The following is a 16142-nucleotide window of genomic DNA, read 5'->3' on the forward strand; positions in this document are numbered from 1 at the left end:
AGTATAATTATATTAATTTAATAAATTTTTCAAGAAAATTTAAAAAACAAAAATATTTTAGAAATTTTAATAATTTTAACTAATGTTTAATATAAAAAATCTAAAATATGATATTGTAAAATATTCAAATTATCTTTGAGATTTATATTATATTTTACGTGAAAATATGATATTTTTTTAATGCTTTATAGAACATGAAAAGATGGTATTGTTATAAAAAATCTAAAATATGATATTGGAAAATATTCCAATTATCTTTAAGATTTATATTTGATATTTTTTTAATGTTTTATAGAACATGAAAAGATGGTATTGTTATAAAAAATATAAAATATGATGTTGGAAAATATTCAAATTATCTTTAAGATTTATATATCCCCTGTGATAATAATAATTCTCTAGTGGGCATGAAAGATTATATATTTTTAATGCTTTATAGAACATGAAAAAAATAGTATTGTTTGTAATGTTTTATTTTTACGTTAAATATTTTATATATATTATATATTGAAAAATGTAATTATACTAATTTAATATTAATTTAATAAAAAATTCAAATTTTTTTAAAAAGAGAAATATTTCTTAAATTTTAGAAAATTTAATAAATCTTATTCATGTCTAATATAATAACTATATATTGCAAAATATTCAAATTACTTCTCAAAATTATATCCCCTTAGATTTATATTTCCCCTGCTTCCAATGAAAACAGAGGGTAACCACTACTTAAAAATTTAATAAAACTAAGGTAACCAATACTTAAAAATTTAATAAATCTTAGTAATGTTTAATATAAAATTTCTATATTGCAAAATATTCAAATTACCCCTTATATTTCACCTACCACTTACTTCCGGTAACTTAAAATGAAAGGGAGGTTTATTAGAAATCATATAATGAAAATGTTTACCATGGTAGGCATTAGAGTTTGAACAAATGTATTCAAGTTCACAATTTATCCTGATTTTCTTTATGGAATTCATATCTGATGTGCTAGCTGTTGAAAAGGTACATGTTTAGAACCATGTGGAGTCATGATTCTTCTTGTTTGTTCAGCAAATTTTTCCAGCATATCACACTTGTCTAATAATAAATGGAACCAAATGCATCAATATGGAGTCATTGAGGATAGATGATTAGTATAATTAGCTGAAACCTTTCCATTCACCATGTTATGATGGCTAATTGATCCTTTGAAAGGAAGCGGACATTGATTTTAGCTGAATTTTTTGCAGTCATAATGGTATAGTAAGACGCAGTGTAAGGCATTGGATAAAATTCTTACATAAATTTTGGGAGTTTGAAGAGAATTTTGGGTTTGTGGCAGAAGCTCTTCTACATGGAATTTTGCACTTGAACTGATGAAATCTTTCTTTAAGTTTCTTTTGTTGAGCATGTCCAACTCTGCCATGAAAATAGAATAAACAGGTCGATGATCAGAGAGTTTTGATTCTCCTCAGCCATAAGAAATCTGCTTTAATCCTTTACCATACCAAGTATACGATCACACCTACCTGACACATCGTGATGAAAATCAAATGTTAAAAATTTATTTAAAATACAAACTGAGATGCTAAAATGAGTAGCTACATGTTTTTGGAGGAAATATATCTTCAAATATGTTTTAAAAAAGGTAAAGCTAGAGTCAAGTACAACTTATATAAACAGTGTTATAAAACCAATATCAAAATAAAACTATAATCCTCTAAGAGGCCATGAGAATTCCAACTCCCGTTTTTTAGTGGGCACTGGTAACTGCAATGGAGATACTACAGAGGCAGGCAATCTGCCTTCTAAGCGATAGATTGCAAGTGTTGACTTCAAGCTCATATCTTTTACTAGCTTAAACTCACTTTCCATCTGATATGACCTTCTATCCAAAGAGTTTAAATTTTATACATGCAAAAATAATTTCCTCATCTTAAAATCCAAATAAAACATGTATAACCTTACCTTTCCATATTGCAGATTTGAACAATCGCGATAAAATTCTGGATCAGTTTCTTTCATCTCTGTATATTCATCCGCATTCAAAGGGATGTTTTTGGTGTGCTTCTTGTAGGCATTATATAGGGACTTCTGGTTGAACACTGAATTGTACAATTAGAAAGCCAGTAAGACATCAATTCCAAGACAGTTACTCACGTGTAAGGATAAACAGAGTCTCGAAACAATTACAGCAGTCAATAATAAAGTGAAAGACGTATATGTGTGATTTACATATCTATGTTAAGACTCCTTACAGTGTCCTTTTGAAGGTTAAAAATAATTTATCAACGCTTTAATTAAGCCATTTGTAAACAGAAATCTATCCTTGACTTTTTCTAAGAAACCCACTGACTTATTATTCAAAATTCTTGATTGAGCTTGTCTGGTAGATTATCTTAATTCAAAAGAGACCGTAATTGGTTTTCTAATCTAATACCAAAAAAAAAAACTTTACTAATGTTCTTCCTGGAGGGAGCAGAAGAGGGAGGAATTTAGCTTTCCATTCCATTAAAGAAATAAACAGACAAGGCATGGCATGATAATAACCAGTAAGATACCATTACAAGCGAGCTTGTCTGAAACACCCTTCTATCCCAAGTCAGTCATTCATACATACAGGTTAAATAACTCCAAACATAAGTTCGTCTGATAATCTTGCCTGCCACTATAAGATACAAAGCGAATGAAGCAACACTGGGTTCGAAAGTGGCCATGGGATCAAGTTCAGCGCACAAGGAGTAGAAGCATTAGTGGTAGTAAGCATTCTGCCATTGATATTCAGAACTTAATCATACGAAAATTGTATGAGAGACGGTCAAGCTGGGCCTTGAATAAACTAAGAAAAGAAAATCTGAATTTCAATCCGGAATCGACTGGGAGAGAGTTAGCAATGTCACTTGGCATATTCTTAACCTGCAGAAACACGGTATGGCCAATTTCTCTCCTCATAGCTTCGACTACCTTCATATCGATATTCATGGCAAGATTTCCTGAATAAGCATCCCTGACATAGAATACATTGATCGCTTTATCCCCTCCGGTTGTCACATCTGCTCTTGTCACTGAGAGACCATTTTCACGGAACATGCGAGTGACATCCGAAAGAAGGCCTACTCTATCGCTTGCACACAGCTCAAGACTCAGGCCCTGTTCAGCAGGAGCTAGAGGTTATTAGATTCAGCAGCAGAAGTAGAGATTCAGATCTTCAGATCAACATCTCAGTGAGCAATTAGTTGGATAAAACTTGAAAGATTTAAAATATGGAAGGCAAAATCCACTGACCTCAGATGCCCTGCGTTCTATTGCAGCCTCCAAGCACTTGACAACTCTGTGTTTCTCATCTTCTGTGTCTAGGGTACAACCATCCATATGCCGAATGTAATATTCCTGTAAGTGCAAATTTTTTTATTTAATTAGAATTTTTTTTGGGGGTTAAGACAGATGAGAAGATGAGTTTTGAACTAATAACCTTAATATTAAGAAATGCCTTAACATCACACCTAATCACAATATATACAAATCACAGTATATACCCACTAGCCCAATCAGAAAGACTGAACACATTATTTCCACACATTAATTAAGGACATGTTTATGTGTAAGGTTCTTGAGGGAAAACAATTTTGGGAGGGTCAACACCTTCCCTCACATACAAAGGGCAACTAAGATTTGAATTTGAACAGTTTGCATGCTGGCTCCCATCTCAATCACTAAGCCACAGCCTGATGGAAGAAAATGCATATATTTTTACCTCTTTAACTTGCCTGCAATGCATAAGGTAAATTGCAAGTGATTAAAGCATGAAAGACAACATACTGCATGTCTGTCAGAGTACAGACTGTATCAAACAGCAACTTTGGCCTGTCTCTACACTGGATATTAACCACAGAATAGGCATTAGATTTGTTTTGAACAAATCTATTCAAGTTCATAATATATCCTGATATTCTTTATGGAATTCGAGTTCACAATTTATCCTGATATTCTTTACGGAATTCATATCTGATGTGGTAGCTGTTGAAAAGGTACACGTTTAGAACCATGTGCATTCACGATTCTTCTTGTTTGTTTAGGAAATTCTTCCAGCATATGATGCTTGTTTAATAAGAAATGGAATCAAATGCATCAATATGGAGTCATGGAGGATAGATGATTAGTATAATTAGCTGAAACCTTTCCATTCACCATGTTCTAATGGCTAATTGATCCTTTGAAAGGAAGCGGACATTGATTTTAGCTGAATTTTTTGCAGTCATAATGGTATAGTAAGACACAGTGGATAAAATTCTTACATAAATTTTGGGAGTTTGAAGAGAATTTTGGGTTCGTGGCAGAAGCTCTTCTACATGGAATTTTTCACTTGAACTGATGAAATCTTTCTTTAAGTTGCTTTTGTTGAGCATGTCCACCTCCGCCATGAAAGCAGAATAAACAGGTCGATGATCAGAGAGTTTTGATTCTCCTCGACCATAAGAAATCTGCTTTAATCCTTTACCATACCAAAGTATACGATCACACCTACATGACACATCGTGATGAAAATCAAATGTTAAAAATTTATTTAAAATACAAACTGAGATGCTAAAATGAGTAGCTACATGTTTTTGGAGGAAATATATCTTCAAATATGTTTTAAAAAAGGTAAAGCTAGAGTCAAGTACAACTTATATAAACAGTGTTATAAAACCAATATCACAATAAAACTATAATCCTCTAAGAGGCCATGAGAATTCCAACTCCCATTTTTTAGTTGGCACTGGAACTGCAATGGAGATACTACAGTGGCAGGCAATCTTCCAAGAGATAGATTGCAAGTGTTGACTTCAAGCTCATATGTTTTACTAGCTTAAACTCACTTTCCATCTGATATGACCTTCTATCCAAAGAGTTTAAATTTTATACATGCAAAAATAATTTCCTCATCTTAAAATCCAAATAAAACATGTATAACCTTACCTTTCCATATTGCAGATTTGAACAATCGCGATAAAATTCTGGATCAGTTTCTTTCATCTCTGTATATTCATCCGCATTCAAAGGGATGTTTTTGGTGTGCTTCTTGTAGGCATTATATAGGGACTTCTGGTTGAACACTGAATTGTACAATTAGAAAGCCAGTAAGACATCAATTCCAAGACAGTTACTCACGTGTAAGGATAAACAAAGTCTCGAAACAATTATAGCAGTCAATAATAAAGTGAAAGACGTATATGTGGGATTTACATATCTATGTTAAGACTCCTTATAATGTCCTTTTAAAGGTTAAAAATAATTTATCAACGCTTTAATTAAGCCATTTGTAAACAGAAATCTATCCTTGACTTTTTCTAAGAAACCCACTGACTTATTATTCAAAATTCTTGATTGAGCTTGTCTGGTAGATTATCTTAATTCAAAAGAGACCGTAATTGGTTTTCTAATCTAATACCAAAAAAAAAAAATTACTAACGTTCTTCCTGGAGGGAGCAGAAGAGGGAGGAATTTAGCTTTCCATTCCATTAAAGAAATAAACAGACAAGGCATGGCATGATAATAACCAGTAAGATATCATTACAAGCGAGCTTGTCTGAAACACCCTTCTATCCCAAGTCAGTCATTCATACATACAGGTTAAATAACTCCAAACATAAGTTCGTCTGATAATCTTGCCTGCCACTATAAGATACAAAGCGAATGAAGCAACACTGGGTTCGAAAGTGGCCATGGGATCAAGTTCAGCAAACAAGGAGTAGAAGCATTAGTGGTAGTAAGCATTCTGCCATTGAGATTCAGAACTTGATCATACGAAAATTGTATGAGAGACGGTCAAGCTGGGCCTTGAATAAACTAACAAAAGAAAATCTGAATTTCGATCCGGAATCGACTGGGAGAGAGTTAGCAATGTCACCTGGCATATTCTTAACCTGCAGAAACACGGTATGGCCAATTTCTCTCCTCATAGCTTCGACTACCTTCATATCGATATTCATGGCAAGATTTCCTGAATAAGCATCCCTGACATAGAATACATTGATCGCTTTATCCCCTCCGGTTGTCACATCTGCTCTTGTCACTGAGAGACCATTTTCACGGAGCATGTGAATGACATCCGAAAGAAGGCCTACTCTATCGCTTGCACACAGCTCAAGGCTCAGGCCCTATTCAGCAGGAGCTAGAGGTTATTAGATTCAGCAGTAGAAGTAGAGATTCAGATCTTCATATCAACATCTCAGTGAGCAATTAGTTGGATAAAACTTGAAAGATTTAAAATATGGAAGGCAAAATCCACTGACCTCAGATGCCCTGCGTTCTATTGCAGCCTCCAAGCACTTGACAACTCTGTGTTTCTCATCTTCTGTGTCTAGGGTACAACCATCCATATGCCGAATGTAATATTCCTGTAAGTGCAAATTTTTTTATTTAATTAGAATTTTTTTTTTGGGTTAAGACAGATGAGAAGATGAGTTTGGAACTAATAACCTTAATATTAAGAAATGCCTTAACAGCACACCTAATCACAATATATACAAATCACAGTATATACCCACTAGCCCAATCAAAAAGACTGAACACATTATTGCCACACATTAATTAAGGACATGTTTATGTGTTCGGTTCTTGAGGGAAAACAATTTTGGGAGGGTCAACACCTTCCCTCACATACAAAGGGCAACTAAGATTTGAATTTGAACAGTTTGCATGCTGGCTCCCATCTCAATCACTAAGCCACAGCCTAATGGAAGAAAATGCATATATTTTTACCTCTTTAACTTACCTGCAATGCATAAGGTAAATTGCAAGTGATTGAAGCATGAAAGACAACATACTGCATGTCTGTCAGAGTACAGACTGTATCAAACAGCAACTTTGGCCTGTCTCTACACTGGATATTAACCACAGAATAGCCTTTTTCATTGCAGTTCTTGATGGTAATGACAGGCTTCTTGTTTTCATCCAACAAAGTGGGGTCTGAGGAATCAGAAGAACGCTCATAGTCCATGTCAGCAAACATCAGCTGGTGCAGACGCCTCTCTCGGTGAGTTAAGCCCGTGGAAAAATCTGTCTTGACTCCTTTGGTGCCATTGTCATTCCCTTTAAGCACGTTTGAAAGTCGTTCCTTAATGGTAGACAGACGAACTTCATCCTCTATAGGCCGGTTTGATAATTCATCAGTTACATATACAACACATGCTACTCTCATATTATGGGTCCAAGATTCTGCTGCTACTACATTGCAACCAAAGCTTGTAAGCACTGCAGAAATTTCTGAAAGAAGACCAGGGCGATCTGTCCCAGTCAATTCTATTGTTGTGTATTCTCCAATGGATTGTACACCTACAATCCTACCTAAACAAGTCTTCACCTCTCTACTGGAAGTGACACGCTTTGGTCCCAAGGACTGCAGCAAGAAAGTCAACAAATATTAATGAGTAAATTCTCATAAACAATTCCAACAAATCCAATATACCAACAATCTGCACAACATCCTCTTGTTAAAATAATTTAATTTCCAACGTCAAGCTAAAGCTACCTGCTGTATGTATTCAATGATGCTTTCATCTGTAAGTTTATCCCCTAGCTGGTCTGTCACATGAAACACTGTAACACAAAAGTAAAACTTGAATCATTCAATCAAACAATTGGCTGAGTCCCCTGCAATGTCCACACAGCAGCATTTGCAGAGATGAAAAGGGAAATGTTCAATGATAGATCTAAAGGAGCGAGCTTACCATCCATAAACCATCCACCATCTGAGGAAATATATGCTTTCGAAATGGTTAGATCTAGATCAGTCAAAAGTTGGACCACTTCAAGAAGTATGCCATGCTTGTTCCTACTATCCACCTGCACAGAGATCATCCACAACCCCAACTACTGAGAGAGAAGCACATCATCATGACAAAATTACTAACAGCCTGCAGTTGCACAGGATTTTCTTCAGCGTTGGGCTGAAGCCAGCAATCCTTCCATCCCCATGAGGACAAGCATAGGTGGGAGGGGTTTCTTACCATGATTGGAAATAGCCATTGTAACACTAGCAATGCCTTGCCATGGCAATGGCCTCCATGATCTAGTTAACCAGCACAATAATGAACTCGAAAGAAATTTCAAATGTGAAGATCAGATGGAAACCCCAATAGAAGGAAATTTCAAATGTGAAGATCAGGCGGAAACCCCAATAGAGAAGAAAGATTTTTTGAAGTTTAAAAAGAAAAAAAGGAAACTCACCCGTAAACCTACAAATGGAAGGCCCTGGAGAAGCAATGAAAAACCCTTACCTGAAAAGGGGATCTCTTTCAAAACCAATTTATCAATAAGAATGAGCGGAAACCCTGACGATGGTTATTACCTCTACTGAACTACCATAATCTCCATTGTTGGATCAATCAAAGGACAAATGTACCATGGAGATAGAATGAGTGCAGAGATTTTTACAAGATCTGGATTTCATTCTAAAAAGGTGCGCAAATGGCGGTGTTTTCGTTGCTTCCCGTGGGTCGTTACCCTAACCATGCCTCAACAATCCTGAGTCGTCATCTTGCAGCAAAGAAGGGATTCCCTCACTCCCATCCACGGCCCTCCTCATCCTCCTGCGGCAAAGAAAAACACGACGGACGAGGCTGGTAGGTAACATAATTAATTAAATTTTTAATTAACCAAATTTATTTTAAAAGTTTTTTAATGTTTTTTAATTAAATTGGACGGCATCCGATTGTTGAATTGTCTAACAATGCATCTGACGGTTAGCATTAAGACAGAAAGGCAATTAGGGGAGTTGATTTCAGAGGGAAACGCCTTACGACGTAAATATCCATATAATTTTTATTTCTTGAGTTCATTCACACATAGACAAGGCCATAACAAAAATAACTATTTTAATTATTTATAAAAATAAATATATATTACGAAAATAGAATGAAGAATTTACCAGAGCTGTTGATAATTAGGGCTGTTGTGCACACACATACGGGAAATTTCATAGGACTTCTGCGTCCTCCCGAGAATATCTGCATGGAGGATGGTGACAACCGCAACAGTAGCTCAACGAGAATCAAGGTTTCTGTTATTTACTTCCCCAGGCAATTGAATTTGTCACTATCAATAGTTATTGAAGAGGGTTGCTATCGGTTATCTTATATTTGCCATACACAGCACATCAAAGGATAATTAGAATGAAACTACCTATAGTTTGAACACCATCTGAGAACCAAGTTTTCATAATAGGAAAATACAAGCTTGTCTTGATCTCTTATCAGTATAAGCTGAAACTCCTTACATCTGCATTCTGTCTAGGTAGGATGTCAACCATCCAGCCAATCCAAGCTTAAGTGTGCTTCTACAACTTCAACTCTCAGCTCCATGAGAGCAGAGCTCTTGACCTGCATCCATTGCTGCCCAATCTGCTCGTCACAGAGAACATGCTTTAGAGATTTCAGTCCCCCAACTGACTCAGGCAGCTTCCTCAAGTGAGAACATTCTCTCATGTCAAGCTCCTTGAGTTTCTTTAGTTGCCCTATTTCCTCTGGAAGTTCTTCTAAGCACTCACATAGCGAAATGTCGAGATATTCAAGCTTCCCAAGTTTTCCAATAGACGCTGGAAGCTCTTTCAGACCTAGACAAGCCAATAACCTTAACATTCTTAAATATATGACTTCTACGTCCTCCCGAGAATATCTGCATGGAGGATGGTGACAACCGCAACAGTAGCTGATCACTTCATAGAACTTGCTCCGATTGGAAATTGTGGCCTCCCTAAGAACCAGACTCTAATCTTAAATAGACTATAACCAGAGACTTCACGGTGAATTCTGCCTCAAACCCATTGGGTTGACCGTGTAAGTATGTCTGGCTGGATGGCTTGGCGCTAATAACTAGAAAAATTACAACATTCTGATGCTGGTAACTTTTCAAGGAGGTGACAGTTAGTGATAGAAATTTTTTGAAGTGAAGTCATGTCACAAATTCCAGCAGGAAACTCCTCCAAATCACAGCAATGGTCCAAGTTAAAATCTAGTATCAGGGGAAGCTCTAGGCTTGACTGGGCACTGTTGAACCTGGACATATTTCCAAGCCTTTCACATAAGCTCAAAGATAGCTTCTCTAAGTTCAGTAAGGCTTGACTGTGCTCTTGAAGTGGTGCAACAATTAACCTCTCTAAGTGGATAGTCTTAAGCTGAGTGAGAGAAGATAATGCTGGTAGACCATTCACTATGGCTCTCTTGGACCCATAATTTAATACTATGAGAACCTTCAGTTTTCTCATAGAACTGAAAAACAGTGGAAGAAAGTATTCGCTTGCAGAAAAGTGTAAAATTAAAGCCTCTTCCTCAGAGAAATTCATATTGCACCACTGAGTCTCTTCCATGGCACCTACATAGATAAACCACACATGCAAAGTTCAATTAGAACATATGGGTTATTGAACATACTATGAAATCACTTTCTAAGATTTTTGACATAATGGCCAACACCTAGAAATTTGTTTGTGATCACTAGATGTAGATCACGCAGTGATCAACTATTGATTATAAGGTAAGATTCGCAAGTGACATGGACATGTAATCTTGAGCACAAACTAAATATTGTATGTGAATGCAGGCCGTTTATATGCTGGTAGATCAACAGCAATAAATGTTTTACCCTGAATTTAATTGCTTGACACTGCTAGGTAGTGTTTTGCGTAAAAGGAAAGCAGATAATACAAGTATCCAAGGTACATTATTAATTGGTTCTTGGCTCTCTCCCATGCCAGGAGAGGCTGACCATGCAAAGATCTTCCGATTACCTTCAAAGCAAGTGGAAGGCCTTTACATTCTTCTTGCACCTGTGGTTCATACATTAACAACTATAAGTGGAAATTCTATAGATGGAAACTCCATCAAACATGTACTTTTGTTGTTGAAGACGTAATTTTCTCATCTAATAAGCTCAACGACCTAAAGTTAATAGTTTTTGTGATAAACATGATTCTATTAAGACCATTCAGTATATGTCTAGAATCTTTATTATTGGAACATTGATTAATAGCAGAAGTATCACTGTAGAAGGAAATCTGATTATAGGGATATGCCAATGTGGTAATAGCTTGTAATTACAAACATATAAAGTGATTGTGTATATTGCAATTAGTAAAATCAACCAAAGTCACAACAAACTTAACACTATAATATAAGGCATTTCAACAGCATTACAGTATTGTCAGAGTTATACCTGCTTGACTAGAGTTTCAGCTGCAGTGGAAGGGATTGACCTCTGTCCAAAAGCAGAAAAGGGACAGAGCATCTGTATCATCTAACAATGGCAATTGATAAAGTTGAGTAGAAGGTGTTTTGGGTATGGTAGACCGTAGAACAATCTCGGGTTGTCACAAGTGTTTTATATCCTTCCCCTTCAAATAACACTTTTTCCAAATCTACCCTTGACCAGACATCATCCAACACCACCAAAGTTGGCCTTGCTTGCCTCAGCAGCTGCTGCTGTAACTGTCTATGTGCATCCTCGACATTCTGAAATTCAGGTTTCTTCCTACGAACAATCTTCTCCCACATAGTCTCTAAAATTCCCTTTAAATTTGGGAACTGTGAAACAGTGATAAAAATGATATTGCTTTGGAAAATCCCTGACATGAATAAACAGAAAAGTGATTAGATAGAAATTCCATCATCTGTACAGAATAGGTTAGTAGTTTCATTATCAGAATAAACGATCAAGAACATGACATTGAAAAGCGAAAAGCTACAATATAATTTCTGCATGTCTCAACCTTACCAAGTACGGCATTGTCTTACAGGACTCGACCAAGTTGCATATAAACTTGTCGAGTTATACCAATTTTGACCAATCTGACTGATTCTTTCAGTGGCTAGTTTGACTTGGCTCTTTTTTGGTCAAGAGAAGTCAAACTTAGGAGAGTTTGGAAGACACAGTGGAGTTTTGTATCTATATGGACTCTTGGTAACAACAAATATAAATACCACAACAAACTGCAAGCCATTTGGGATACCAAGGTTTCCGTAGTCTCAACTGAAGAAAGGCTTCATAAAAGAGGCTTTACAGAAGTTGCATCTATTATGGGGATTCGGAAGATGTTGGCTATGTTTCTTGTACGTGCCAATTTGTTAAGAAGGTCTGGTCTTGGTTAGAAAGAGTTTTTACATGTATATTATGCCACAATTTTACTGGTAGAGAGTTCTTCCGGAGATCCTGGATGTTACCACAACCCTGTCTGGAGTGCTTCACAGGTAAGGATGTTCACTCTCTACTACCTATGGCGTAAAATGTGTGTCAAAACGTTTGAAGATTCGTCAAAGATAGAATAACTAAAATTCGTAAATTCTTCATTTTGAACTCAAAAGTGATTCAATGTTCAACGCATCTGATTTCCATAAGAAATTACTGTGAAAAGCCACATTAAGGAGCAAGATCTCAAGGATTTGCTCTACTAGAATCAATAGCGAGATCTCATGGACTTGCTCTACTTGCATTGATGGGTAGGAGGAAGGCTTATTTGATGTGAAGATAACTAATTATGTACTCTTACAGGGATAGCAATCATATCCCTTTTAGTTGCAGGGACAAAAGAGAGGTGCATTCTATAGTTTGGGTAGGGGTGGGGGTGATCCATCAACTTTTGCATGTGTCTGTGTGATAGTATAATGAATTTAGACAGAGCATTGATTGTATTGAACATGGACACTAACACAAACCTATCTAAACACAGGTCTGAGGTTGTGAAGGATGCATTTCTCAACGTAGAGACATGCAACTTCCGACTTCACAACCTCTAGGTGCATCTCAGACCTGGTTGGATCTGCTTCTGTTAGTAATATAAGTATCAGATTTTAGAAAAAATGAGAGTAAAAGAAAATATAAACAAGATATTGGCTTTTGCAGCAGCTACCCTGGAACCAAAGGAAAAACGAAGTACCTTTTAGGAGAGAAAAATGGTTTCAAAAGATGGAAACCCTAGTTACCTTTAATTTCTTGATCATTGAAGAGAGCTAATGCCAGAGTTGTTTTGCCAAGCCCTCCCATACCTTGCACCCCAACAACTGACACCTCTTGCTGGAGCAGTATTCTCTTCAAATTCGAAATGCTTTTCTCCAACCCCAGTACAAAATCAGACTTTATTGATAATTTATAACTACAGGGAGCCTCATCAACAACTCCATCAAACAGGTCTTCTACTCCCATTTGTTGAAGCATCATGATATTCTCATGGGGATCATTGCTGACCTTGGCCACATATTTGCACATTCTTTCAGTCATCTCGCTCTCATCCACTGACCCCACCTCGTACAAATGGTGAAAACTCTTGAGCTCTGTTATGAGATTCTTCAAATCAAGCAATATATGGAGAGGCATTTGGCACTGAATGAAGCCACAAATCTCCTTCTCCAGCTGCTGAATTCGAGAAGTATATCTGAGGTTGTGAAAAGTAATAAAATGGCTGGTTTTCTCACACTCTTTTACCAGCTCAGCGCCAGGCTGGGGAAAATGGTGAGTGATATGGGTACTCCTATTCTACAAATGATATCATTAATTACTTTCCAATTTGAGCAACTAGATTTTTCCCACATTTATAGGAATTTAAATGAGATGGCTGACCCCATTCCTAGTGGCACATCCTTAGTTCCAAGTGGAAGCTAATCATAAATTATATTTGTTTAATTCTGTATGACCCTTCATGTAGCCATCAGTTGGAGTGGGTGGGTCTTCATTTGAATATACTGAAACATTCCTTAAGCAGTTAATTGAAGTTAATGACGATTCTAGCTTCCCACATTTCTGGGGATTTTTTCTTTGTGATGGATTCTATGTATCAATTAGGCCCATGGATCAACGGAGAATTTTATTTAATGGTTTGTTGGGAATTCTTTGATATACATGAAGTATTTTTCATGCCCAAAGATTGTCGCAAGCGTGGTGAGCTTGATATTGGCTCTTTATGGATGACCTCGGTTATGGTAGACATCAGAGTATTATAGGCTATGACTATGGGAGCAGCACCATGGTTTGTATTTCGGATGTTTCAAAACCTTTACTTGACACCCAGCAGAGGCATCACGATATGGATGATACACAACATTGTTCGTGTCAACTATTAATGGATGTGAAACTAATTGACCATCTCATCAACATTGAGAACTCTTTGAATGTCTTAAGGGATGTGATTATGTCTCTTATTGTTCATGTTGCTACATTAGAAAATTTTATTGTTGGAAATTCTTAGTTCATCTTGAATGGTACTGGCACTAGGATAGCTCCTACGAAGAAGACTCGAAAACCACATGGAAAATACTCCCTTGGAAATAGACACAATTGTTGATGGATATTTTAGAGGTCTTTCTTTTTTGTTGTCACATATGTTTCTTTGTATTTATGTTATCATGTAAGTTTGTGTTTGATCCTTTGAAAACCACTCAAATACCCTTAGAGAGTATATGTGTCTTCTTTAGACACCTTTAGGTAGTTTGGATATAGGTACAACCTAATTTAAATATCCACATAACACTAGTTTCAATTGTGTTTTTAAAAATGATTTTAAATTCAATAAGCAAAATAGTTGTGAAGTAGATAGTCCTTGCTTTTAAAAATGATTTTAAATTCAATAAGGAAAATAGTTGTGAAGTAGATAGTCCTTGCTTTTATAACATGATTAATAAAAAAATGAATGTCGATATGAAGAAAGAAAATTCTGCTACAATTCATTCTGAATGGACTAGTTATAAGTTTTGTTCTCGAGTATATGCACCTAATAACAGAGAAAAGAAACATCTAAAAATAAATGTACCATATGCATGACAACCATGCAACACAAACATAAAGTAAAAAGTATTAAATTTGATCTAACCTCACATTACTCATTTAATCGAAAGAATGACGGGTATAATCTCATTTAGTGGTTGAAAGAAAAAACTCTAAATGATAATATAAGTCACTCAAATACAACATTCATGCACAATTTGTTTCTTTCATGCTTCAGTTAGATTAAAAGTAATTAGTTAGTAGCTACTAATTGTATTATACTATCATAGTTGTTCATATATAAATTAATAAAATATTAACTTTTGAACAGTGCAAAGTCTACGTGGAAACATCGAAATTTCTTGTTCAAAGTCATATTATCCTTTAAATAATATTACCAAAAAGAGAATTATGAACTTAAGAAAGAAAAACACAATATTCACACACATGCTTTTGCGTTAATGCTTCAATTAAAACAAGAGTAATTAGTCAGTAACAACTAATTTCAATCACACATTATCACATCGATCCAAATATAAATTAAGAAAATGTGAACTTTTCACGAGTGTAAAATGCTCTTTCTTGAAAAAATCAAAATAAAAACTTAAGAACCTAAAATTATACCAATGGTAAAGTAACTTTTTTTAAGTCTGTTCATAAAATAATCCTTTTGTCTATTACAGTAATTTTCAAACAAGTCTAATTGGAAGATTATGATTGAGGAAGATCTATAAAGGCTGAAAATTCAAAGTTCCCAAAATTTGATGGAATTAGAACCATGTTGAGGAGCTCAATAGGATGATTCCAATGCAACTTGAATCACGTCAAAAAAAAAGTTATGAATAAGATATGGAATTTTGTAGATTTTGACCAATGGGCAAAAGTTTAAGCTTGTTGGGACACATGGCAACACTTGGAAGTGACATATGGCATTACATGGTATAGTGAGAAGTTGACCTGTGTCAATGAGTCAATGTTGATGTGGCAAGCGAAGGATGAAATAGTGATGATTTGACACATGACATGGTCAAATGGTAGCATGCCACATGCCTTAATTAGAGGGTTCCATGTGGTACCTAAGAATGACAAAAGTTGGGTAAGGTTCAATAGACCAACACTCATGGTATTTGAACACAGGAACTTTGGGAAGTTGGCAAACGACTCCACTAATAAGCCATAAATTGTTCATTGTAACATAATAGGAAGATTCTTGTTTGAGGTTTTTGTTACCACTGATTACGAAAAATTGGGGGAAGGCCACGAACTTGACCTTGCAACCTCCTAGTTTTCTGAGATCTTCGCGTGACTACTAACAACCAACTGAGATCGAAAACATGTGGTCACATTTTATTGGTTGAATTTTACGTATACACAAAGGGTTTAATACATTGTTTATAATAATGTTTTATTTTGGCTATAACCCAAAC

At 35.8% G+C, this 16142-nt stretch overlaps 2 protein-coding genes and 2 pseudogenes across 4 annotated transcripts; all 4 read right to left on the minus strand.

Annotated features, from left to right (window-relative positions):
- Positions 1 to 2766: 2766 nt before the first annotated feature.
- LOC149170657 (ACT domain-containing protein ACR3 pseudogene) lies at positions 2767 to 6071 on the minus strand (annotated as a pseudogene). Its single transcript, XR_016259222.1, has 3 exons — positions 5876 to 6071; positions 3271 to 3375; positions 2767 to 3135 (listed from the first exon to the last, which is right to left on the minus strand). The product of XR_016259222.1 is annotated as an ACT domain-containing protein ACR3 pseudogene (transcript).
- On the minus strand, positions 3692 to 8110 carry LOC149170658 (ACT domain-containing protein ACR3-like). The gene is made up of 9 exons (XM_089425673.1): positions 7977 to 8110; positions 7698 to 7812; positions 7499 to 7566; positions 6743 to 7366; positions 6261 to 6365; positions 5876 to 6125; positions 4945 to 5081; positions 3805 to 3860; positions 3692 to 3752 (listed from the first exon to the last, which is right to left on the minus strand). Exons 1-9 carry the CDS (start codon positions 7977 to 7979, stop codon positions 3692 to 3694), a joined length of 1419 nt encoding a protein of 472 aa, XP_089281799.1. The 5' UTR covers positions 7980 to 8110.
- A 1159-nt stretch (positions 8111 to 9269) lies between these two features.
- On the minus strand, positions 9270 to 10530 carry LOC149170659 (putative disease resistance protein At5g66890). Its single transcript, XM_089427329.1, has 2 exons — positions 9841 to 10530; positions 9270 to 9622 (listed from the first exon to the last, which is right to left on the minus strand). Exons 1-2 carry the CDS (start codon positions 10331 to 10333, stop codon positions 9270 to 9272), a joined length of 846 nt encoding a protein of 281 aa, XP_089283455.1. The 5' UTR covers positions 10334 to 10530.
- Positions 10531 to 10615: 85 nt separating this feature from the next.
- LOC149170660 (putative disease resistance protein At4g33300) lies at positions 10616 to 13318 on the minus strand (annotated as a pseudogene). Its single transcript, XR_016259223.1, has 3 exons — positions 12942 to 13318; positions 11179 to 11587; positions 10616 to 10792 (listed from the first exon to the last, which is right to left on the minus strand). The product of XR_016259223.1 is annotated as a putative disease resistance protein At4g33300 (transcript).
- Positions 13319 to 16142: the final 2824 nt, after the last annotated feature.

This window comes from Pinus tabuliformis, chromosome 4_2, assembly GCF_031772625.1.
Source record: "Pinus tabuliformis cultivar Carrire ecotype Pingquan chromosome 4_2, CPIR1, whole genome shotgun sequence".
NCBI lineage: Eukaryota > Viridiplantae > Streptophyta > Pinopsida > Pinales > Pinaceae > Pinus > Pinus tabuliformis.

Bases quoted from the DNA above. Each gene is read 5' to 3' on its own strand.
- LOC149170658 (XM_089425673.1), bottom strand. The intron at 6,366-6,742 runs GTAAGTTAAAGA...TTGCACTTACAG, and splicing joins ATTTACCTTATGCATTGCAG to GAATATTACATTCGGCATAT. The intron at 3,861-4,944 runs GTAAGGTTATAC...GTTAATATCCAG, and splicing joins CAAATCTGCAATATGGAAAG to TGTAGAGACAGGCCAAAGTT.
- LOC149170659 (XM_089427329.1), bottom strand. From the start codon at position 10,333: ATGGAAGAGACTCAGTGGTGCAATATGAATTTCTCTGAGGAAGAGGCT. The intron at 9,623-9,840 runs GTTATTAGCGCC...GGGAGGACGTAG, and splicing joins AGAATGTTGTAATTTTTCTA to AAGTCATATATTTAAGAATG.